Source organism: Numenius arquata, chromosome 1 (genome assembly GCF_964106895.1).
Source record: "Numenius arquata chromosome 1, bNumArq3.hap1.1, whole genome shotgun sequence".
NCBI classification, from domain to species: domain Eukaryota; kingdom Metazoa; phylum Chordata; class Aves; order Charadriiformes; family Scolopacidae; genus Numenius; species Numenius arquata.
The window spans coordinates 130,204,823-130,230,471 of NC_133576.1; the positions used below are offsets into that span (position 1 = coordinate 130,204,823).

Genomic DNA, 25,649 nt, shown 5'->3' on the forward strand with positions numbered 1-25,649 from the left:
CTCCCAAAGAGCAGTTTTGCCATGACTCACCTGCAGCTGTGGTGCTGTCACACTTTACTACCCACTTCCTCCTCCCTTGCTATGGTGCTAGCACAACGGCTGGTTCTTTTTGTGGTGAAAGGTGCTAGCAGTAAGTCAGAAAATTCTTCAAAGAGCAATGAGAAAACTATCACAATGTTGCCACCTCTGGAAGACTGATTTGTCTACCATAGAGTATGTGCTAACATGGCACTTCTATTAAGGTGGTGAATCAGCTCTAAAGGGAGAATGAATTAAATCTTCAGGCTTAATCTCATCTTAATGATAGGGAAGGCTGCAGAAACAATTTTGGAAGCAAAGGAAAATTAAAGATGCAAGTAAAGACAAATGGAATAAAATACAATGTGAGCTTATCCAAAGTGGCTGTACTAACTAATCTGATCCTCTTTATTTAATAAAAGCTGAACTTGGACTTTCTGTACCTGGGAGGTTTCTCTAAACTGATCTAGCCTTGGAAGCACATATGCTAGGGTACCACACATAGTCTGTTGCTACCACTGCCTGGATGGCGATGAAAGAAAATTGTTGGACCGGAGGGAGATAACCTACATTGAACTAATTTTGTCTGATACAGAATCTTATGTCACAAAACACAAAAAGAACTAATGAAATTTTGTGATAATACAAAGTTGAGAGCCCACATTGATACAGGAAAATGTCAAGATCTTTTTTTTCTTGAGGACTACAAGAGCAGAAAGTGGATGGAGTATAATAGCATGAGGTCAGGTACTGAAGGAATAATAATTGTATGGACTGAAAAGACAAAAAAAAAAAAAAGCTGCATTAGCAAGTGAATGCACCAAGAATCATGCATATGATGCTGTCACACACAAGGAAAATGTGACTCCAAGGCACACCAGGTCTTCATTTTGCCCATCCAGGAAAGGACAGAACAGAATAGAATGTTAATATTATTTCTTAAAGGTATTGATGGTACTTCATCTGCATTACTGTGAACAGTTCAATTTTCTTTTGTTCAAGACGATTAATTCAGCTGGGATAGGTGAACTGAAGTGTCTAAAACAATCAGGGAAATGAAGAGCCTGCTTAATTAGAGGAAACTAAAAGCATTTGGCTTGTTTACCATGGAAAAAAAAAGATAAAAAAAAATTTGAGAGATAAATATGTGTTTATTCTCCATTAATATGCCACAAGAGTTCTCACCAGGTAGAGAAATGATCCTTCCAAGTTAAATGAAAATTATAGATCTAGAAATAAAAATATCCACTATAAATTAGGAACTAATAAGCACAAAGTTAAAATAAAAAAAAATGTTTGAAGCATAGTGCTATTACAAAGAGATAGCAGAGCTTTATTTTAAGTGTTGGGTTCAATGAACTTCTGTGAATGCTGAAGTCATGTTCTCATGAATGTCTTAGTATTGAGCAGCTTCGAGGCTGGAGATCCTGAATGTGAGAGAGAACGTGAAAGCCAAACACACACAGTCCCAGGGCTAAGATGGATCCCATGTATCCAGGGTTCAAGAAGTCAGGAGTACAAAAGCTGAAACCATAAGAGCGGGATCTCACGCTCTGCTCATCAAAATATATTCTTGTCAGCATCACTGCTGATATTAAAAGACTATTTCGCCAAGAGGTTTCAGGACCCAGGAAGTATATTGAACATTTCAGTTGTATTGGTAATGATTTTTTTTTTTATGTCAGTCTTATTTGGATCAATATGATCTCTTGGAGGAAAGGTGGTGAGGATGAGGAAAATATGCAAATTTAAAAATGGAACTTGACAAGTTACTAGAAGAATCACATGATGACTTCTGGCTTCATATGTTAATTTCTTCTCACCTAAATGTAGGTGACTACATTGAGATAGTCCCTCTTGATTCTCATTGCTTTTAGTGGAGAGAAATAAACCCTTGTATGGGCTGAATCATGTCATCCTAATTTAGATGTCAAAAATGAGTTAACTATGTCCTAAAAATACTTCTTTTTCTCTATTGATTATAAAGGGAGCCCAAGGGAAGAAGTTCTGAAATGGGTATCTCCACTGTTCTAAGAGATTAATTCCACCTCAGGAGACAGCTGTCCTCTATCCCAGGAGACAGGAATAATGATAGGGAGGAATAAAGGAAAGAAAGGGAACTGGTGTGGCCAAAGAGATGAAGAATAACTGAAAACTGCATATAGCAATGGAGAAAACATATCCTCAGCTATATTACGGAGATATGGAGTGAAGGCCACGGAAAGGCAAATAGCACGGGAAAAGAGTACAACACTTGGTTATATTGGCAAACATTTTTATTTAGTAGACAGACAACTACCAAAATTACAATTCTATGTGCAGGAATGTTTTATTGCATACAGATGTACATACAAGAAGTATTGCCTATCTCTACAGCCACACACGCATTACATAGAACTAAACATGCAAATAAACGCATGTTCTTACAGGTAAAAGAAATATGAAATTTGATTTAATTTGTGTTGCAACAGCAACTTGCCTGTCGAATGGAAATCAAAAGTCTCACTGCGCTGCGTTAGCTGTTATATATAGAAAGAAAAATAGTGGAGAGAGTGAAGAAGGTTGACACAATGCAGTAAAAATATCGCTTTCTGCTAATGCATTCTCTGGCAGTGCACCAAGGTTAATATTAGGCCTTCTGCCAAAAGTCAAAAGGTCCCAATTCCTCACTACTCTTTGAAATTATACCGATTTAATGTGCCTAATTCATAGATTCATAGATTGGTCCAGACTGGAAGGGACCTCCAAAGGTCATCTAGTCTGACCTCCCCGCAGTCAGCAGGGACACCCCCAACTAGACGAGGTTGCCCAGGGCCTCGTCGAGCTTCACCTTGAATATCTCAAGGGAAGGGGCCTCAACCACCTCCTTGGGCAACTTGTTCCAGTGTTTCACCACCCTCATAGTAAAGAACTTTTTCCTAATATCCAATCTAAATCTCCCCTTCTCCAACTTAAAGCCATTGCCCCTCGTCCTGTCACTGCAGGCCTTTGTAAACAGACCCTCCCCAGCCTTCCTGTAGGCCCCCCTCAGGTGCTGGAAGGCCGCTATTAGGTCTCCCCGGAGCCCAGCTCCCTCAGTTTGTCCTCATAGCAGAGGTGCTCCAGCCCCCTGATCATTTTAGTGGCCCTCCTCTGGACCCACTCCATCAGGTCCATGTCCTTTCTATACTGAGGGCTCCAGACCTGCACACAGTACTCCGGGTGAGGTCTCACCAGAGCAGAGTAAAGTGGCAGAATCACCTCTCTGGATCTGCTGGCAACACTTCTTTTGATGCAGCCCAGGATGTGATTGGCCTTCTGGGCTGCAAGTGCACATTGCCTGCTCATGTCCAGCTTCTCATCCATCAGCACCCGCAAGTCTCTTTCCTCAGGGCTGCTTTCTAATACCTCATCCCCCAGTCTGTATTTATACCGAGGATTGTCGGCCCAGGTGCAGGACCCTGCACTTGCTTTTGTTGAACCTCATGAGGTTCATCCGGGCCCACCTCTCCAGCCTGTCCAGGTCCCCCTGAATGACATCCCGTCCCTCTGGTGTATCGACAACACCACACAGCTTGGTGTCATCTGCAAACTTGCTGATGGTGCTCTCAATCCCTCTGTGTCGTTGATAAAAATGTTAAACAGTACCGGTCCCAGCACGGACCCTTGAGGGACATCACTTGTCACTGCTCTCCATCTGGACTTCAAGCTATTGAGTTCTCAGCTCTTGCCAATTTTTGCTGTCTCTGAGGCCAATGAAATACAAACGGTTTGCTTTATCTCCCTCCTGTGGGAGATGCTTTGCCAGTTCCCACCTTGTGAAGTGCATCCTGCTGGGTTCTTACCCCAGCCCATGGGGTAAGGACCCTATGGTTATAGCTATAACCATGTTATGGTTAGACCTATGGCTATACAAATGTATCCTGAAATTCTTAAAAGCATCTAGTGGTTTTGATTGACTTGATGCACCTTCAGGATACTTGACCATCCAGCAGTGATTGTTGAATGGATGTAAGCACTTCGAAAGAGTAGCACTTAAAAGCTGCCTTCAACAGACCATGCTTAATTGAAGACACCCAAAATCAATAGTCACTTTTGAAAATTCAGCACAATTTTGACATTTCAAATAGAAAGACAGGCTAACTTATTTTATTATTTCCATACATAAAATTTGATTTAATTTTGTTGTGTGTTGGACAAAGTTACTCCGCTCCTAAATTAGAAATGATAAAAGCCTTCATTTCTGTAAATTAAATAACTTCTAGAGATCAGAAGTTGCTCACTGTCTCACAGAAAGCCTGGGTGCAGTTATGTAAGAAGACAAGCATGTTGATTCATACCAATTATGCTATGCATTACTTGGAAAAGCCTTCACAAATTTTCCCCTCCCCCTCCAAAATCACATTTAAACGTGGGAAAGAGACTTCTGTATGCTATGAAACAATCCTTCTGTTGTAAGGCTGGCAAAATTCCCACTGGTTAAGGACTGAATGAGCAATCTCTAAAAGCACCAATCCTACCCCATTCTCCATTTCTCTCCTGCTGAGCATAATACTCACCACCATAAAGTCTAATGGGTCATTTTATTTCACTCCATTCTTGTGCCTCATATTATATAGTAGCATTAAAATAGATTTTCTTTTGATCATGCTTTAATTTTAAGGAGAGTGATGCATAATTACTTTATTTGCAATTTTCAGATTTCTCTGTAAAGCCTAGGACACAATAGGGTTGATAAATCCTAGATATATGCTAAAGCCCTGTTTTGCTTTCTGAAGGGAAGACTACTATTTGCACTAGGGAATTGGGCAGAGCTGCTTAATTTACTCCTCATACACCTGTCACTTTTTTGAAGTCCCAAACTCTCATCCCTATCCAAGAAAATATCTCATTAGCTTCAAAGAGAATTGAGTGATCATAGTGCTATAGCTCTTCCCTTTTACTTTGGTCATCTGGACTCCTGTCTCTTGTCACAACCATTCCATCTTGCCCCTCTTTGACATCCCTTATTACAAGTCTAACTCTTTTCATGCCAACTTCCCCGCACCATTTCACTTTCTATCACCTCCGCTCCCCTTGTGAGTACGAACAGGTAGTTTCTGGTTTGCTCAGGAAGGAAAACCTGTAAGTCCACCTGCTTGTCCATCTTCTTTCCTTGTCAGGGGCTCAGAGCTCTCAAGCACTGCCTTAGCTCTCCACCACCTCCCCATTCCCTCCGTCGCTCCACCCACACCAGTTTGCAGTCCTCTTCCACTCTGCTCTTTACTTGAGCAACTTTCTCTTGAAAGACCTCTGCGGACATTTACCAAACTATCATCTTTCAGCTTCTTCCCCAAGAAGATTCCATCTCTCCCTGATGGAAAATTAAGAACTAGCAATTTAAAAGGTATTTAACTTTATGAAGATTGTGCAGAAGGAACTCCCTGCTTTGATACACTTATCAAAGATTAAGAGATCTTTGGGACAGGGTCAGTGACATCACACTAAGGATGATCCTAGAAGGAGATCAGTTAGTAGATATTTGAATTAGATAAGACTGCATCTTATTTCAACAGTCTTAGGACGCCACAGAGCACTTTGTTCAGTGTCTTGAAACTTATTCTTCCAGGTAGCACTCTCTTCAGTCCAAACTTAACCTTCTGCTGTTATTTGAAGGAAGGAAACCGCTCAGAAGAGATCCCCTTTCTTATTACCCCTCTTGCTCCTCCCTCGGCCGGGATTTGGTGCATCGGGCCAGCCACGCTTCCAGCGAGAACCTGTTCCCTGTGCGTTCCCAGGCACGAACCCCTGTGGGAACGCGCCTTCCCCCGGCGCCGAGAGGCTGGGAGGTCGCCGGTGACTCACGGGGGCTCCCGAGGGACGTGGGGAGCTCCCTCCCCCGCCGCGGCGGTGCGCCAGCTCCCGGCAGTGCTGGATACCGGAGCGGGGCGGGAGGGGGGGGAAGCGCCTTCCCCGGCTCGGCACCGGGTCAGGCTTCACCGACCCCTGCACGGCTGTGCCGCCCTCGGTAGCGGCTCGGCTCTCTCGAAGGTAAAGCCGAAGTACAAGGCAAAGAGCGGCGCCCGGTGCCCCCCAGCAGCTCCCTCCCCGTTTCTTCCCTTGCTCACCCAAAACACAATTTCAGGTGTCCTCGGGTTCGGGGATGCTCTGTGGGGTGCAATCACGCAGCCCCGTGTAAAATGGGACCCGCTGGCATCCCTCGCATGCAGTTAGATGTGCAAGGAACGATTAGGGAGAGAAAGTCTCATCCCTCCATAAACTGCTTCTGTTCCTAAGCATCACTTAACTTAAAACAAAGGAGAATGAGTGCCTACTTCCATGACAGCGCTCGCGAAGCGACACACACTAAAAAAAAAAACAGCCACAAAAAAAAACATCCAGGAGAGACAAGACAGCAACTCTCTCTCCTTCCCCTTGGTGAGGAAGCACCCTGCTACCTCTTAGGTGTGAAGCTGGACCGGTACAATACAGAGCCAGGGGAATGATGCTGAGCATCTGACTTCCCTCAGCTCTCAGCAAAGTTTTCTTATCCGGACCTGCGTGTGCATCGCAAAATGATGGCGTTCAAGACCTGAAGAAGTGAGCAGTTTCGAGGACTGCTTGGTGCTATGAGACCTTCAGCAGATACACCACTGTTTTGGGGGTAGCACCTATATACCGCACCGATACCCAACGGCCAGGCAAGCGCGGGTATGTGAGCAGCAGCCTAACTCCTCACATCATCTGACAACCCCATGGCAGCCGGCAGCATCGGCAGGGAAGGGAGGGGAAGAGTATCTGCATGCAGTGGGACATACGTGAATCAGGGAAGAAGCTGGCCGGAGGGAGGCAAATCTGAGAAGTTGCCGCTAACTACAGAGTTTTGTAGTTTGAGACACATGTGACTAGCCCATGATGAGAATGGAAATAAGTTTAGCAAATAAAACACAGAGCCACATTTTAGGACACACAAAGAAAGACTATAGACCCGACTCAAGGAAAACACCCCACTTTATTTGCTGCTTTCTGGTTGAAGGCTATTCGGTGAGGAGACAAGAAAAAAGGTGATTACTATGAACTCTGATGGAGACTCCGGAGCGTGGGCTGAGTCGCTTTCCCACACAGGCACAGCATCCCATCTTCAGAAGTACTCAGCAAGTTTTAAAGTTCCTTCTTTCTTCCTCCGACTGTTTTGGGCACGCTCTTTGTCTCCCTTTAATCGCATGGCTCCAATTCCCCTCATCAGTAGCTCCATAGAGACTAGACAACGCCTCATCAGGAACCACTTAATGACCTGCATTCCCCCCTTAAGGGCTAGGGCGGGACAGAGCACAGGCTAGAGAGGAGCAATGTGCCGGGACGGACTGCCACAGGACGGACGGAATGGAAGTCCCTGAAGGGGAAGGAAGTCCCCTGACATTTTTGGGCAAGCACCGATAGATGGGGGGCTCTTTGGTCCCCCTGCCTGTAGCAGGTGGCGCGCCCGGACTCCACAAGCCAGCGGGTGCCCTCAGGGCAGCCAGAAGCGGGAACCGGGTTGCCCGTGGGGCTCTGGGTGCCTGTCACCGCCCGCCGCCGCTGAGGTGGGCGCCGGGGCTCCCACCAATCAGGTGGCCGGAGTTCCTGAGCTTACCTGAGTTCCTGAGCTTGCGGTTCTTGAAGACGGAGATGATGACCAGCAGGTTGCCCAAGATGTCCACCACGGTGGTGAAGATCAGCACGCTGGAGAGCACCGTCACCACCCAGGCGGGCCGCGGGGCACCCGCCGCTTCCCCTTCCCTCTCCACCAAGCCGAAGCGGCCTCGCCCGCCTGGGTCGCAGCAGTTCCTCAGGGAGCCATTCTCCAGCATCGCTGACGCCCGGCTGCGGCCCCCTCCCCGCCTCGACCGGCCGCCGCCACGGCGACCCCGCTGACTGGGCGCGCGGGCGGGCGGGGTGCCTTTTAACGGCCGCGCCGCGCGGGCGGCCCCTCCCGCCCCCACACGGAGGAGCTGGGGGCGGGGCTAGAGCCCCCCCGCAGCCGATCGGGGGAAGCCCCCGGGGGCGGGCACTTCGCCGTGACCACGCCCTCCAAGGCCACGCCCCCGCAGCCGCTGAGGGGGCTGGGGTGAGGAGATTCCCGCCCGCGGCGGGCAGCGGAGGCGGCCGTGCTCGGTCAGCCCCGATGGTGGCTTCCGTGGCCGGAAAGCCCGGGAGAGCCGCGGGGGCAGACGCGGGCGGCGAAGGGCCGGCGGCGAAGGCCCCCCCCGCCTACCTCAGTGCCTTTCTCTGCAGCAGTCCGCGGCCCCGCCGGCCTCCGCCGGGCTCTGCCGCAAACCTCCGCCGTCCGCGGCGGGGACACGTGTGGTGATGGGGAGTTTTTTTCCCCCCGAGGCTCGGTCCGGTGTGTTGCCGGCAGCGCAAGGCCAGGGAAGCCCCTTCACCACCCCACCCCCCCGCCCCGCGTGCCGGGGCTCGGGGGGCCCAGACGGGTGTTTGTGGCACGCTCCTTCCCTCCCTCTGGGCTACAGAGAGACTTGGCTTGCTGTGGCCTTGTGCTTCGAGTTCGCAAGAAACAGTCTGTCAAACCAAGACTAAGGACAACGCCTGAAGGGAGATAACTGCAAAAGTCAAAAGAATCACAGAATGGTTGGAAGGGACTTTCGGAGATCATCTAGTCCAACCCCCCTGCCAAAGCAGGTCCTCCTAGAGCAGGCTGGACAGGAACGCATCCAGGTGGATTTTGAATGTCTCCAGAGAAGGAGACTCCACACCTTCTCTGGGCAGTCTGTTCCAGGGCTCTGGCACCCTCAAAGTAAAGAAGTTTTTCCTTATGTTGAGATGGAATTTCCTGTGTTCCAGTTTGTGCCCATTGCCCCTTGTCCTGTCGCTGGGCACCACTGACAAGAGTCTGGCCCCATCCTCTTGACACCCACCCTTTAGATATTTATAAGCATCGATGAGATCCCTTCTCAGTCTTCTCCAGGCTAAAGAGACCCAGGTCTCTCAGCCTTTCCTCAAAAGAGAGGTGCTCCAGTCCCTCGATCGTCTTTGTAGTCCTCTGTTGGACTCTCTCCAGCAGTTCTGTGTCTTTCCTGAACTGGGGAGGACAGGACATGCTCCAAACCAATGTCAGCTTTGGAAAATGTGTACTTTTCAGAGGGTTTTCCTTTCAAGCTGCAAGAGTACAGCGGGGCATCGATGGACTTCGCTCAGAAATTGCTTGAAACATATAGCTTCATTTGGGATACCAAAGTGAGAGATGCTGTATGCTCTAAGATGCAGGCGACAGAAGGGGACAGACCCTGCATGTCTCCATGCCTGGCTTCCAGCATGGCTGGCATAGTTAGCAGGTGCCACTGACAGTGTATCCGTGGGTTTGCATCGCATGTGCTGGCAATTAGGGCTGCTCACAGCGAGCATAACTCGGAAGGGTTCTATGTCCTACTTTGCATGGTTTTCAGACCAACCGGGCCACAGTGGATCGTTGTCCTGCTTCCAGGTTTTGCCCCACTTTTGAGAATGCTGCAGGAGCTCCACCTGCAGAAAAGGTCCCTGGGTACCTGCATTCTTCCCCTTTGTGTCTGCTCAGCACAGAGGAAGGTACGCCCCATACCTTTTCAAGAATTAGATCTTGAGTTAGCCTGCTCGATGAGTTAACTTGGGAAAATGGGGCAAATTTCTGTCCTTTCTAACAGCAAAAATATTGCTATGGCACATTGTTTACCTCTACACAAGTGCGCACTGGTGTAATCAAAATACTACAAATTATTGTGTGGACTTCTCCTTCCAAATTAGAAATAGTTTATTGTTGTTCAATTTAAATGTATTCTTAATCAGTTTTAGATATACTACATTAGTCCTGTTTGGAACAAACATGAAAGTGTGCATGTGGATTTTTGCACCAGTCTTATTTACAATTATTTTAAAAAAATAATCATACCTCAGATGCCTTTTGTTTAACATGGGCAATATGTAAGGTATCACGATCCTTTTCAAACTACAGATGGAGTTATCACTTGGCTTCATGGCTTGAACCAAAGAAGGACTGTCTTCTGAGAGTTATCACTCCTGAGTAATTATTTGGCCATAGGAAAGTAATTATTGCACACTTGACAGAACAGGCTTTTGATGGAAGCAAAAGTTTACTAGATTTTTCTTTTTCTTCCTCCTGAAGTTTAAGAGGAAGTTTATCCAAGGAAATGCCTATTTTCTGTATTCATCAGTGCAAAGAAGGATTTTTCTCCAGTGAATAATAATCTACCTTTAAGAAGAGTTTTTGCGTTACAGTGTCTCCCTTTATCTACCTCTGTTCCAACTTCCCTTTTCAGAAAGCTGGTAGCCTCACTGCCCGTTATCTGTGTACTACCCTAGTCTTATTGACTTATTATGGAAAACTAACAGATATTATCATTTATTTTCATGCCTCGGGCTCTTTCTGGCCTTCTTTCCAGAGTCTGTATAAGTGCTTCTAGGAGAAATGTACCATTTTGTTGTCTGTTATTACTGCAGGATTTATCTTTAACTGTTTGTCAAAAGCTTAAACTGTCCCTGAGCATAAATGTGACTTTTGAAGGTAGGCTTTGCTCCTGGCATTCTCTGGGTTTGCAGTTCATCCACACAAGAGGAACGCTATATATTTTCTCTGCCACACACAATTGTTATGTTTCATCACTCATTTTGTTTTACAGCTCCCAAAAGCGTGCCAAGTGATTTAGAGAAAAATTAGAAAGCTATGGACTGAACCTGGCCTGAAGTATGAACCTGCTACAAAATGTGAAATAAAATAAGTGTTTGTAACAACAGTCTGCCTTTTGTGGCTGCACCGGCATTTGGCAGTGGGAAAACAAGTAAGTAGGAATCAAAATGGTAGACTTTCTGCCTCAGCAACCTATAAAGAGCAGGTTCTTCATCTGATCTGAATCCCCATTCTCTTCGTTTATATCAGTAACACAGCTCTGAATTCTTATTTAGAGCTATCTACAGAAGGATGTTATAAATTTTAATCTTTTTGCTTTTTGAAATGATTGATTAAACTGCATTAAACTATCTATGGATGTTCTTACTCTGGTTTTTAGTAGCCTTATTTCAAATTAACTAAATTCTCTTTGAAAGTGAAATGCATGTTTAAGCCTATTGATTGTTATGGTTAATATGAAATAACTCGTTGCAGAAAGCACTCCATCTCAAAGGAAGGGGTATGTTCTTCAGGGTTGGATTTTTAAGAGCTTTCTATTTTTAAGTTTTGGAAAATTTTCTTATAATTTTATATCTAGGAAAAGTAACTATTCTGTGTTTCTTTTTGAAAGCAATCTAAACTTTCTAAGCAAACTATATTTGTGTTGCAGGATAAAACCAGGAATTGCCTGGATGGTGAAACAATCAAAAATCCCATGCATCGCTCTGTACTGGAGGCTGTACTCTCTTGTTTTCTTTTTTATTTTTTTTTAACAGAAACAGAAGATCCACTTAGTAACATTTTCCTGTCTGAGTTTCATCTTTTCACTGTGCAATGTTAATATTTTTTAGGTAGAAATCAAAGCCTTAATGGGGGAAGGATTATTTTGTTGTCCATAATTTTTCAGCCCATTTTTCCTGCTGGAAATTACCCGTAAAATGAGATCTGCCGTCTAATTCTCAATGACTTATTGGTATTTTAGTCACATTGAATTTTCACGGCACATAACAGGATACCTTTGCTGTGAACTGTCAATAAAAACAGTCACTTGGGTTTGAAACTTTAAATAGATTGGGCAAAACAAAGATGGGGAGCGGAAAGGGGGTTAGGTTGGGTACATCTCAACCTAAGAGAGTTACCTGCTTCCAAAGGACTGTGTGTGTTCTGTCATCATTGGGTAGGTGTTGAAGACAGATGGAATAGATAACCTTGTCTTGCTGGTGAAACTGAAGAGAAGCTTTGATGAGTAGCTTAGACCAGATACATCAGTGTTAAGTAATTAAAGGCGACTCTCGCTTGGTGAAGATTACTCCAAGGAGTCATAGCAGGGCTAAAACCAAGCTGGTGAGGGGTCTAGAGAACAAGTCATATGAGGAGAGGCTGAGGGAACTGGGCATGTTTAGTTTGGAGAAGAGGAGGCTGAGGGGGGACCTCATTGCCCTCTACAACTACCTGAAAGTAGAGAGGTGGGTGTTGGCCTCTTCTCCCAAGGGAATAATGACAGGACCAGAGGAAATGGTCTGAAGTTGCATCAGGGGAGGTTTAGATTAGATACAGATTAGATATTAGGAATTAGATTAGATATTAGGAAGAATGACTTTACTGAGAGAGTGGTCAGGCACTGGAACAGCCTGCCCAGGGAGGTGGTGGAGTTGCCATCCCTGGAGTTATTTAAGAAACGTGTAGACATGGCACTTCAGGGCATGCTCTAGTGCCCGAGATTGTTGATTTGTGTCTGTTTGTGGGTGGGTGTGGTGTGTGGTTGTGGGTGTTTGTTTTGTGTGGGTTTTGTTTTTGTTTTGTTTTTGGTGTTTGGTGTTTTGTTTTTTTTTGTTTGGTTGGGTTTTTTGTTGTGGGTTTGTTTTTTTTTGTGTGTTTTTTTTTTTTTTGTGGTTGGATTCAATGATCTCAAAGGTCCCTTCCAACCAAGAAGATTCTGTGATTATGTACTTCTTGGGAAGGAACTGGGAGTTAATTAGTTAATGATGTAAAATTTAATTTTGCTGTGCAGCTCATCGTCTTTTGTTTAAGTTAATGCAAAGCAGTCACGGATGGCCTAAGCTGCATAAAAAACAGTCTGTAGTTCTCTGCCAATACCAGCAGTAACAGATGATCTGCTTCACAGGGCTGACCGTGAGTTCAACATAAGCTGAAATTTGGAACCAAGGAATAACTGAGTTGGGTGAATCAAATGAGTTCACAACTTAAATACAATTTTTTTACAAACAAAGGGGTTGTTTCATTTGTCTCCACCAGTTTCCACCACTATCGTTCCAAAGACAATGTGAACTGTGCTGTCTTCAGCTCTGTCAGGGTATCAAGGGTATCACCTGACATATGAGGTATCACCTGAGACCAGTCAGGTGGCTGACACAATATGCACAAGACATAGCATTACAACTGCCTTTTCTCAAAGGAGTGGAAATCTGGCTCTTCTAGCCAGCTCCTGATTTTCACAAAACCTCTAGGAGTATAATAACCTCAATAACCTCAACCATGAGGTTGAGGGAGCCTACAGGAGAGCCGGAGAGGGACTCTTTGTCAGGAAGTGTAGTGACAGGATAAGGGGTAACGGTTTCAAATTGGAAGAGGGGAGATTTATATTAGATACCAGAAAGAAATTCTTTACTGTGAGGGTGGTGAGACACTGGAACAGGTTGCCCAGGGAAGTTGTGGATGCCCCATCCCTGGAAGTGTTCAAGGCCAGGCTGGATGGGGCTTTGAGCAACCTGCTCTAGTGGGAGGTGTCCCTGCCCATGGCAGGGGGGTTGGAACTCGATGATCTTTAAGGTCCCTTCCAACTCTAACCATTCTATGATTCTATGATTCTATGACTCAAATCTGGTTGAATTTGATGGAACAGATCATCCTGAGTGCCATTATGTGGCACATGAAGGGCAACAAGGTGGTCAGGCCCAGCCAGCACAGGTTCATGAAAGGCAGGTCCTGCTTGACAAACCTGATCTCCTTCTATGATAAAGTGACCCGCTTGGTGGATGAGGGAAAGGCTGTGGATATTGTTTACCTGGACTTTACTAAAGCCTTTGATATGGTTTCCCACAGCATTCTCCTGGAGAAAATTGGATGCCCATGGCTTGGATGGGAGTACTTTTCACTGGGTAAAAAGCTGGCTGGAGGGCCGGGCCCAGAGAGTGGTGGTGAATGGAGTTAAATCCAGTTGGTGGCCAGTCACGAGTGGTGTCCCCCAGGGCTCGGTATTGGGGCCGGTTCTCTTTAACATCTTTATCAATGATCTGGACGAGGGGATTGAGTGCACCCTCCGTGAGTTGGCAGACAACACCAAATTAGGTGGGAGTGTCAACCTGCTGCAGGGTAGAAAGGCTTTGCAGAGGGATCTGGACAGTCTGGATTGACGAGCTGAGGCCAATGGGATGAGGTTAAACAAGGCCAAGTGCCGGGTCCTGCACTTGGGTCACAACAACCCCCTGCAGTGCTCCAGGCTTGGGGCAGAGTGGCTGGGGAGCTGCCTGGTGGAAAAGGACCAGCCAGCTGAACATGAGCCAGCAGTGTGCCCAGGTGGCCAAGAAGGCCAACAGCATCCTGGCCCGTATCAGGAACAGCATGGCCAGCAAGACTAGGGAAGAGATAGTCCCCCTGTACTCGGCACTGGTGAGGCCCCACCTCGAGTACTGTGTCCAGTTTTGGGCCCCTTACCACAAAAAAGACATTGAGGTGCTGGAGCTTGTCCAGAGAAGGGCAACAAAGCTGGTGAAGGGTCTGGAGCCCAAGCCTTATGAGGAGCGACTGAGGGAGATGAGGTTGTTTAGCCTGGAGAAAAGGAGGCTGAGGGAGCACCTTATCCCTCTCTACAACTACCTGAAAGGAGGGTGTAGAGAGGTGGGAGTCGGTCTCTTCTCCCAAGTCACAGGTGATAGGACAAGAGGAAATGTCCTCAAGTTGTGCCCGGGGAGGTTTAGATTAGATTAGAAAACATTTCTTCACTGAAGGGGTTATTAAGCATTGGAACAGGCTGCCCAGGGAAGTGGTGGAATCATCATCCCTGGAGGTATTTAAAAGACAGGTGGATGTGGTGCTTAGCGATATGGTTTGGTGATGTTTTTTGTCAGTGTTAGGTTGATGGTTGGACTAGATGATCTGAAAGGTCCCTTCCAGCCTAGACAATTCTATGATTCTATGATTTAGCAAAAGTTTAAAAATAGTTGGGAGGGGCAAACAAAAGGACAGATGTGTTAATAGAAGGCCTGATTGTCTTAAGTCCCATTTCCATAGGAAATTTATGTTACAGTGGTCCAGCGCCTAGGGTGCTTCCATCTAGATGACATGGTGCTGTATCCACTTCATTCTTGTATGCCAGGGAAATAAGGACTGGGACTGGAGCTGGAACATGATGGACTGACGGGAATAAAAAGCAAGTCCGACTTGCTGATTGCTTGATTAGAATAGATCATTTTCTGACAAGCACCATCAGATTTATCAAATAATGTGCTTAGCTGGATTTGTTTTTCCACTGTTACCTATGATTCAGGGGCAACAGTCTGGCCCTTTCACTCTGATAACTAACACGAATACCAGTGAGTCAACAGCGGTTGATGGTGCTGTGCCACTCGGTTGAAACGTAAGATGGATCATGTCTCTCAGGTTTTTGAGACAGAACAATAGATCATTGTGTAAATTGGAACTGAATGTCTGGATTCATTACCTTGCCTGAATAACAGAAGCTGACCGGCAGAATTGTCTGCCACCCTAGGTATAGCTGCTGTTTGCATTTAGAGCCTTGTAGCTCTCTTCAGTGAAAGTCAACATAAAGTCTGAACAACACTTCAGTTACTGTAATAGTGTTTAAAAGAGAAATATTATTGTAGCGCCTGGAGTGGTGTAGTGCTCTTGTGATGGTCTTCATTCCAGGTGAGTTTCATCTGTTAAAGTCTTTGAGGTGAACTGTGGTTTTATGGGTATTAATTCATTCACTGTACCAGAGTCTTCTACTTAATGTTGAAATTACACATCTGGTTTAGGATTTCAGTGTGTCAGTTTCAGAAAGGGTTCAAGAGAATCTCCAACGACTACTTTTTCTTCTAGGGTGCAGTAATAATTATGCTTTTCTTCTGGCACTCTCCTAGCACAATGGACAAAATCATATCAGAGGACAAAGTTATATTTATGGTAAATGTTAACTATTCACGCATTGACTGAAATTCATAAACTGGACAAAATGCCTGGAGGTATGTTTCTGGAAGTGGTTCAGAATTGTTTTTTAACCCAGTATGTTTATTAACTCAAACAATAAGGAATGAAATACTGCCACACTTGGTATTGCTGATGCAGAGGATATGACTGAAAGCAGAACATCAAATGAAGAATTCAGGAAGGAATTTGGAACATGCTGCGGTGGCACTATTTTTAAAACTAACAAAAAGGAAAAAAGTCAGCGTGTCCAGCTTTATGAAGTGAAGCTTGGCGGGCAGTAGGTGAGGGCTGCATGGGTTACTGGGAAATGGTACGGGACATGGATGAAAATAAGGAAAGGAAGAGTTGACAAAACTGGTCTCTTTTTCTAGTTTTGAATTTTAATTAGTACACTACTGAAAACAGGATCCTTGAAAAATGCAGTAATATGAAGGAGTTAGGTTTAGAGTATCATAAGAGGATAGACAATTAGAAGTATTAGACATCTAAAGTTTCATGAAAGGGAAGGAAAAACAAAAAAAATTACAAATTTAAATGTTAAGGTCCTAAAAGTAGTATATAAACAGAAATGGAATATAAATAGTCTTTTTCAGTCAAGGATCTCAGAGGGGCCACATTCAAAAAAACAGTAGGGCACTGAGACATGCAAATTGACAACAAGTGATTATTTTGGCAGGAGAAGCCTAATAATCATTTCCCCCACAGTTGGCATGGTCTAAACTCGATTCACTTGTGGAACAAGTCTGTCCATTGCAGATAATAAGCGGCCATCCAAAACTGTGTCATAGGGTAACATGAAAAGTGTTGAATTCAGATTTTACCAAACTTAATTTTGCTATTCGTCTAACGCTTTCTTCACTTACAACCTTAAGCTGCAATTTTCTGGAATTTTTTATCTGTCATTCAGGATTTATTGACCGTTGTATGGGCTGTCACTGATAGTGAACATTATATATTTAAATCCTCTCTACAGCTCTCTTCCCTTCAAATTAATCAGGTAATGACTAGTCATTCTCTTTTTTTCATCAACATTAAATCAGTCCGAGGCTACTGAGTTTCAAAACCTCTTGCTTTTGGCAGAAGACAGGAGATGCTCAGGAATCTGGGTTTCCTTCTAGAGTTGGGAAAGTTTTACCTCTTCTACCAGTTAGGTATTCTTTTGTATATGGTTCTCTTTTTCTTCCAAAACTTTTCAGAATGCATGTTAGAGGAGCCTCAAAGCTGATGCTGCCTTTTCTCTTCTTGCTTTCTAATTCTGGGCTTCATACCATATTTGGGTATCCTGTTTACATGATGTTTCTTTCTTATCCCTCTTCCTTAGGTGTGATTGCTGCAGATCATTGTTAGCGAATGTTAAAGCCCTGACTCATTCCTGTGTTTATTACCTCTTCGAGCATTTTGTTCATCTCTCAGAATTTTCCTTGCTTGTTGGAACCTCTGTACTAGTTCAACCAAAGAAATGGTTACCAATCTGATTCAGTGGTTCGTGCTGCTCAAATTAGGTTCCCATACTGCTATCCCAATGGCTGTCTCTCATTTAACCCATCTATCCATAGAGGTATCCCTGTTTAAGAGCACTGTCATTTTTGTTACAGCTTTAATCTGTCTGGGACTACAGTTCCTCATGATAGCAATTTGCTTTTACATCTCTAGCCCTTCCCTTTTTCTACAGTCTTGCTGATTAAAAGAGCGATTAGTTTTCTCTGCATGGCTGTCTATATTGCAGAGCTGGTTTTCCTAAACCATTTTTGCCTGACCCACAAGGTTGCACTTCTTGAGCAACCAGTAATTGCCTATTGTGATTCATGTTTATTTAGAACATGGGCCTCTGTTCGGTACTGTCTTTCCTTCTCTTGTTCTGCTCCTTCTCATTGAAAGTAAGTAAATCTCTCCTTGGAGATTTACTTAGTTACCTTACACCATTTGTGTTTGTAGGGTGAAGAATCAGCCTTCTATTTTGCACAGTCACATTCCCATCTGGGAATGCTAAATCTGGCACTTCCCAATTCGGCACGTTCTCCTAAATCTAAGCCCGTCTCTCTAAAATGGCTTCTTTGACCAGGGTCATTTGAGTGCAGCTGAGCAGTTGCCACCTGGGAAGTAGTGGCATCTTCACAATGAGGTTAATCAAGTTCTAGTCCAACCATGTTACAGAAATGGTCTCAATCCTAGGTGGGAGGAAGGATGTGCAACACTGAGATGTATGTAAGCTTCAGGCAGCCATTCAGTCCTGCCTGTGTGCTGTCTTGCAACCAGAAGAAGCAAGTGTGGCTTTCTTGCACTGGAGCCTCCCAAACTCTTGGAATTCAGTTTTGCCTCAAAAAATACATCCCAACAGAAATGCCCAGGCTGAGTGGCAGAAGATGTGCAAAGAGGAGTGAGCATTTGATCTCAGAGAAGTGGTGTAAATGTGAGGAAAGGGCCGTTTCTGTCTTCAGCAGGTTTCTGACCTGCTTCTTTCCTCTCGGGGAGGTCAGCAGTGGGCTGTCAGAGGGGGTGTGTACGGGGGGAGAGAGCGCCAAGTTTGGGGAGTGCAACCAATTGTAAATGGAATGCTTTCACACATTAATATTTATGCAGCATGCCCACAAATGGCAAAGCAAGGTTAATTTTAGATTACTTTAAGTTGTATTTCAGTGGAATCCAAATCTGAAGAGGTGTTGTGAGACTTCAGTGGCACAACTAATATGAAAAAGTGAGGGGTTTGTCTGATCAGTAGGCAAGGGAGTTTTATCATACCAAATCTATAGGTTTTCATGAACAGCTGAAGGTACATGAATTCCTTCGTCGATTTCAGAGCCTATTGCAGACAGATTTTACTGAAACCAGTTACTGTGCTATTAATTATTAAGTGAGAGCATATTATCCCTAATGGGCTTGAACCCTTATCAAAAGTGGTTTAGGTTTGGTTTTGATCATGCTAATAATAGTCTCACCTATCTTGTTGCATACTACAATTACTCTAATGTTTTACTTTCTGGCCACTCTAGAAGCAGCAAAACTTATTTTGGTAACATAATGGTAAGATATATACAAGTTGCAGTTTGGTTTTGCCATTGTATCAAATCCATTAAGTGCTTACAATGGATGGGCTGAAAAAATGACTATTAGAGAAAAATAAAGAGGTGTGTCTCAGTGACTTAGCAGCAGATCTGCTGAGTTCACAAAAAAAAATATCTATTTTTTAGTCCTGAAAACTCAGTTTCAACTCTGATAGTCAACCGGGCTCTTGACTTTCCAATTATCACCATTGCAAATAAAGAAAACTCTTTGAAATGGATGCCACCATGCTGTGATCTTTTCATTACCTATGAAATTGCTTCGACAGCCTCCTCTCTTCTCCATGAAGATATTTCTGAATTGTTTGTGAGACTGTGATCATCAGGGATAACCCTCACCTTGATTTCCAGAACCTCTGTTGAATAAACAGGATTTGCAGTTAAAAAATCCCATAGTTTTTAAAATTTGGAACTAAGCAAATTGATATTGCAATCAGTGGAAGAGTAAATACAGAACTCCAATCACCGTGTAGATTTCTGTAATACTTTAGTTGGTTTAGCACCAATTCAAATTCAGAAAAAAGGTATTTAAATTTGAATATGCTTTTGTTTGACTGTGTGACTGAATATCTTGACAACAGGTAAGTGGTAATCTTGGTAGTGATCTGAGTCCCTCAGAGCAGAGACATGAGCTCCAATGAGCAACCCCTTCATGAGGCTGTTTAATGCTAAACTCCAAATTACATACGCTGGATTGCTCTCTCGTATATATTTTAATGAGCTAAAAGGATGATTTGTTTTAAATGAGCTAATTACCTTTAGGCAAGGGATCAGTATTGTTAACGGCAGAATTCATGCCATTCCTCTACTTAATCACACCCATTTTCACAGACCGATGCACCTACACGCAGTTTGTTTAATAGGACACATTCCTTATCTAGTAGCTGCAGAGACTAGACAGTAGCTGGATCAGAAGTAAAACGTTTTTCAGTTCCTGTTTCTTCAGGAAAAGCTTCAATAGCTTCAAACCATTACTAAAGGCAATGGTTTCTGTTTATATATATATTAAAAAAAAAGTTTGGAAAGGGTACTACAGGGTGATAGTTTGCTACTGCTTGTGGATTCTTCTCCAGTTTTAATTTTTTGAACATACAGCACAAAGATCACAAGGGTCTTGTAAGGCTTGTGTTGAATTCTCTGAGCTCTGTTATTCTAATCTGCTAACCTGCATGCAGTCATGATTCAGAAGGAATTGTTCCAACAGCACATTCTCAAAACATGAAATCATTTTTATTAAGTCATTAAGTGTCACAAGCAGCACTTTTTCAAGATTTTATCATTTTTTCCTTATCTGATCAGAGAAAAAGGAAGAAGCTTTTAGTCAACTGTAAGTTTAGGTGCATCGTGACCAAAGTTATCAGGCTGGTTAAGCTTTTTGAAGATGGTGTACAGATTCCATTAGAGTGACTGTGAGTATATCCTACAGTTGTTGCCAAACTCTTAGCTCAAAGGATACCTCGGACTTCCTTGTGAGCTCCCAGTGTTGCAACATGCAGCAGGTCCATAAACTCTACTGTTTCATATGGTTTTGCAGAATTCCTTGGACTACACATTACAGTTTCAAGGTTTTCCAAAAACTGTGGGAAACCAAACTGATAAAAATTTCCCCTCTATAGATTATAGATTATGAATTGTAAAACTGCTCCCAAGTTCATCTGAATATTCGTATGTGCTTTCATTGTGAAGGGTTCAAGGAACTGGTAGCTCTGCTTTACCACCATGTGTTATATCACACCGTTATGTCCATATATTTTTATTATCTCCAGCACTGCAGTGTGCCTGTGACTTTGTCTTGTTGGACAGAATTAGGTTCAGAGATGCTATTCAAGGTAGAGGGTTTTTTTACATGCCAGCAAATTGGGTTCTAATAAATTAGTGTAATTTACATGAGGAAGCAAGAGTGATGAGAGGTGGCAGGAAAAGTAGCCATCAGAGAAGTACATACAAAATAATTCAAGACTGCAACAAGACACAAAAAAATGACTTTATCAATTCCCTTTTTATCACCCACCATAGCTACTTTTTTTGGCCAGTTTTGTTATTAGCTGGCAGCAAGCCAAGAACTTTCCCTCCGGTGAAGCTGTATTGGCTCTTCAGTGCTTTGGAAGACTGAGCTGGATTCTGCTCCTCATCATCAGTCAGTGACAAAACAATGGGATTTTAATTATTGAATCTTCATTGCTGATAATAAGGAAAGAGGAATAAAGAGCACGGGTGAGGTTGTTGACAGTAATACAAGTCATATTCTAACTTCATAAATACAACTGCCTTGTTATCTGTGAAATTCTGTTTTATCTTTCTTCTCTTTTATTACACGAAGGTTATCATTCTTCTTTATACCTTTAGGATCTTTCATCATCATGTCACTTCTTTACATTCCACCTCCTAAATTGTTAAGTTTTTCCGTTTCTATTTGAATAGCAGAGCCACTTGGAAAGTCCGTCCTCTCCTGTCCTAGAAATGCTTTTCTGAGCTTTTCTATCAGCCTACAGATGTCTTTTAATTCAACTGCTTCTCTAAAAGTTATTTTAATTCTTAGAGAATGTCAACCAACTACCAGTGAGTAGAAGACTAGTACTAAAGAGTCACTCCACATAACAAAAATAGTTGAATAGGCAAAAAAAATTTTTGGTCTTTTCCCTCACCAGCATATATGCTCCCTTTTCCTTATTGTCTTGATTTTTATTTCTGTAGACAGGTAGTCAAGATTAATTCTTTCTGGAGATTTCTTTCTTTCCAAGGAATATTCCAGAGACTGTTGGGAAGTTAAAAATGCTGATAACGTGATAATACTGGGAATGTCATAATACTGAAAATGGAAGTCAAACAAAAAAATCAAAAGTCACATCAAAAGTCTGAAGTCAAACAAAAATAATCTTATTTTTATATCACCACAGCCACATTTTAATAGCTCATGTCACATGCAGCATCTACTTTTGATAATCCTCATATTTCCTCCATTATCCCAGCTTTTCACTATAGCTCTTCAATTTTAGATTTGTATTTGAACATGAATAGTGAGTGTATACATCATTCTAGGTGCCTCACATCTTATGCAATGCTTCATGCTTTTTAAGGGAAACTCATGGACTGATTTGCCTTTTCAACTTTGGTGGCTTATGTTTATCCTGAGGAATAACCAGAGCTTCATCTCCTTCATTTGCTTCCAGTAGATGACTTCTCAGCTTTCAGATGAAATTCTCATTAGTTGATTTGTACCCAGAGTTCCATTCTGTACTGTTCAATGCTTATCTTATTTCGGTCATTCAGAGTCACCTAGTTCTTCATCTGTACCTCGGTATCTTCCATACTGCCTAATACCAGCTCAGTTTGTGTTCGTGTGAGTCACTGTGTTCATCCACGCTAATCTCCTGCCAGTTTGTCTTCCTTCAACAGTATTCGTTGTCACACACTCCTTTGCCACCATGCAATTTTTACACTTCACCTACGATACGACTTTTATGCCAGTAATTGGAAAGGCAGGAGCTTATGAAGGTCTCTGCTTCCAAATCCAGTGTTTGGCGAAAGCTCAACATAATTGCAGAAGAGAATGGATGGTTGGAGATGAGTGCAGTCCAGAAAATGTGAGGCAAAGAGCCAGAGACTTCTGGCACAGACCCTGAAGCACTGCTGTAATGTGCATAGGCTCATTGGCAACAGTGAATCATCTTAAACCAAAGAAGGCCACCTTACATAGTGAAATCATGGAAGTGTTCAAAGGTAACACTGTTCCATGAACAGGTTACAGCGAACAGCTGGACACCCCAACCATCCACAAGAAAAACTCAGGAACAGTGCCTGTTAAGTTGATAGTATCTTAAAATGGGAAAAGTCACTGGACAAGAAACATCAGGAGAAGGTACAAAACTACGGTCATGTTGAAGAAAGGCTTTCGACACAATCTTGCATAACATCCTCACAGAGAAGGGATAAATGAGCTGACAATGCGGTAGGTTGAAACCTGGCTGAACAGCTGAGATCAGAGGATTGTGATCATGGCAGGAAGTCAAGTTGAAGACCAGTAACAAGTGATGTACCCCAGAGGTCAACACTGTGTCCAGTTCTGTTCAACATAGAATCATAGAATGGTTAGAGTTGAAAGAGACCTTAAAGACCATTGAGTTCCAGCCCCCCCTGCCACGGGCAGGGGCACCTCCCACTAGACCAGGTTGCTCAAAGCCCCATCCAGCCTGGCCTTGAACACTTCGAGGTATGGGACATCCACAACTTCTCTGGGCAACCTGTCCCGGTGTCTCACCACCTTCATTAATCTTCATGAATGATCTGGGTGATGGGACAGAGTATACTATTAGCAATTTTGCTGATTACATAAAACTGGGAGGAGTGGTTTATATGCCGGAGGGTTGCTCTGGCGTCCTGAGGGATTTCAACAGGCTGGAGAAATGGACTGACAGGAACCTCATGAAGTTCAACAAAGGGAAGTGCAAAGTACTGCACCTGGAGAGAAACAACCCCAGGAACAGATATATGCTCAGGGCCACTGAGCCGGAAAGCAGCTTGGCAGAAAAGGACCTGGGGATCTTGGTGGACATCAAGCTGAATGTGGGCCCACAATGTGCCCTTGTCACAAAGAAGGCCAATTGCACCCCGGGCTGCATTAGGTAAAGTATTGCCAGCAGGTGAGGGACGTGATCCTTCACCTTAGCACTGCTGAAGCTACACCTGGAACACTCTGTCCAGTGCTGGGTTCTTCACTAAGAGACATGGACATACTGGAGAGAGTCCAATGAAGAGCCACGAAGATGATGAAGGGCTTGGAGCATCTCTCCCATGAGGAAAGGCTGACAGAGCTGGGACTGTTGAGCCTGCAGAAGATAAGGCTCAGGGGGATCTTATCAATGTCTATGAATACCTGAAGGGAGGGTGCAAAGAGGGCGGAGCCAGGCTCTTTTCGGTGCTGCCCAGTGCCAGGACCAGAGGCAATGGGCACAAACTGAAACACAGGAGATTCCCTCTAAACACCAGGAAACACTTTTTTACTGTGAGGGTGACTGAGCACTGTAATAGGTTGCCCAGAGAAGTTGTGGAGTCCAAGCATGGGGTTTGTTGGAAATTTTCAAGAGTCAGTGGGATAAAGGTCTGAATAACCTGGTCTGATCTTGTAGCTGATGCTGCTGTGAGCAGGAGGTTGAGCTAGAGACCTCCTGAGGTCCCTTTCAACCTGAATTACTCTGTGATCCTATATGGCACTCATATATTTATCTTTGAACCTCTCAGAGACAATTCTTGGATTTGTTGTTCTAGTCCATGGCTATTTTCCCTGTGATGAAAATTTTTCAAGTACAAAAATGCACCCATACCATCCAGAGAGACCTGGACAAGCTTGAAAAATGGGCCCATGTGAATGTCAATGTGCACTTGCAGCCCAGAAGGCCAACCACATCCTGGACTACATCAAAAGAAGCATGACCAACAGGTTGAGAGAGGTGATTCTCCACCTCTACTCTGCTCTCGTGAGACCTCACCTGCAGTACTGCGTCCAACTCTGGAGCCCCCAGCACAGGAAAGACATGGACTTGTTGGAGCTGGTCCAGAAAAATGATCAGAGGGACGGAGCATCTCTCCTACAAGAGCAGGCTGAGAGAGTTGGGGTTGTTCAGCCTGGTTGTTCTGGCTCTGGGAAGACCTTATTGCGGCCTTTCGGTACTCAGAAGGGGCCTACAAGAGAGACAGGGACAAATTTTTTAGCAGGGCGAGTTGTGATAGGACACGATGTGATGGTTTTAAACTGAAAGAGGGTAGATTTAGTCTAGGTATAAGGAAGACATTTTTTACAATGAGGGTGGTGAAACAGTGGAAGAGGTTGCCCAGAGAGGTGAGAGATGCCCCATCCCTGGAAACATTCAAAGTCAGGTTGGACGGGGCTCTGAGCAACCTGATCTAGTTGAAGATGTCCCCACTCATTGCAGGGGAGGTTGGACTAGATGACCTTTATAGGTCCCTTCCAACCCAAACTATTCTGTGATTCTGTGATTCTATGATTAGTTCATTGAGAGCCAGGAGACCAATGAGCATAAAAGCCCAAACATATAACATGACAGCTGCATGCTCTTCCATATTTCTCTTTTGTTTCTCAGGTTTCAGAAGATGTATCTGGTAGCCAGCATCAAACTCAAAATCTGCAAAAAGAATTTCACTGAATTTTTTAGAGTTGGAAGGGACCGTATAGATCATCTAGTCCAACTCCCCTGCCGAAGCAGGATTGCAGAAAAATGAGACTGTTCTTCTTGACCATTTAATTATCTTCAATAAAAAAAAATATTAAAAATATCGTTATTAGAATTTTGCTTTCAGTCCATGAGAGCTGAGTGTGGCTCTGTCTTCCTTAGCACACCAGAATCAATGCAACTTCATTAGAAAAGGAAGATGTTCTGCCCAGTAAGTATTCTGCCATCTCAAAAACATGGGGGGAATGATGGCTAAGTAAGAAAGCAACATTTTTAGATATCTTCTTGTCTGACGTTGGTTACATTTTAAGCTAGAGAAGGGAAATATATGTTTTACTGGCTTATGTCTCATTGTGATAACAGAGCTAGATTTCATTTTAAAAGGGAAGGACAGTCTGACCATTTGCTTGCTACCTGTATTGTGTATTTTCACCATGGTAGCAGTGAAAAAAAAAGGAACAATGAAGAGGTACATATGATTGATACTACAGAAGCAACTGAGGTATGCAGTGCTTCATTTGAGTCAATGCCAAAAAAGGCAATGTCAACCGTCAACAGGTACTTAAATTCATTTTAATGACAATATGGAGGTGCAGAGCT

The 25,649-nt window shown here is 43.8% G+C and overlaps 1 protein-coding gene across 1 annotated transcript in view; it reads right to left on the bottom strand.

The window, feature by feature from the left end:
- Positions 1–7,826, bottom strand: part of MTNR1B (melatonin receptor 1B) — a 32,617-nt gene extending 24,791 nt beyond the window's left edge. Inside the window, exon 1 of the mRNA XM_074145775.1 lies at positions 7,610–7,826. Coding sequence (XP_074001876.1) covers positions 7,610–7,826 — 217 coding nt within the window. The remainder of the gene's footprint in view (positions 1–7,609) is intronic.
- Positions 7,827–25,649: the final 17,823 nt, after the last annotated feature.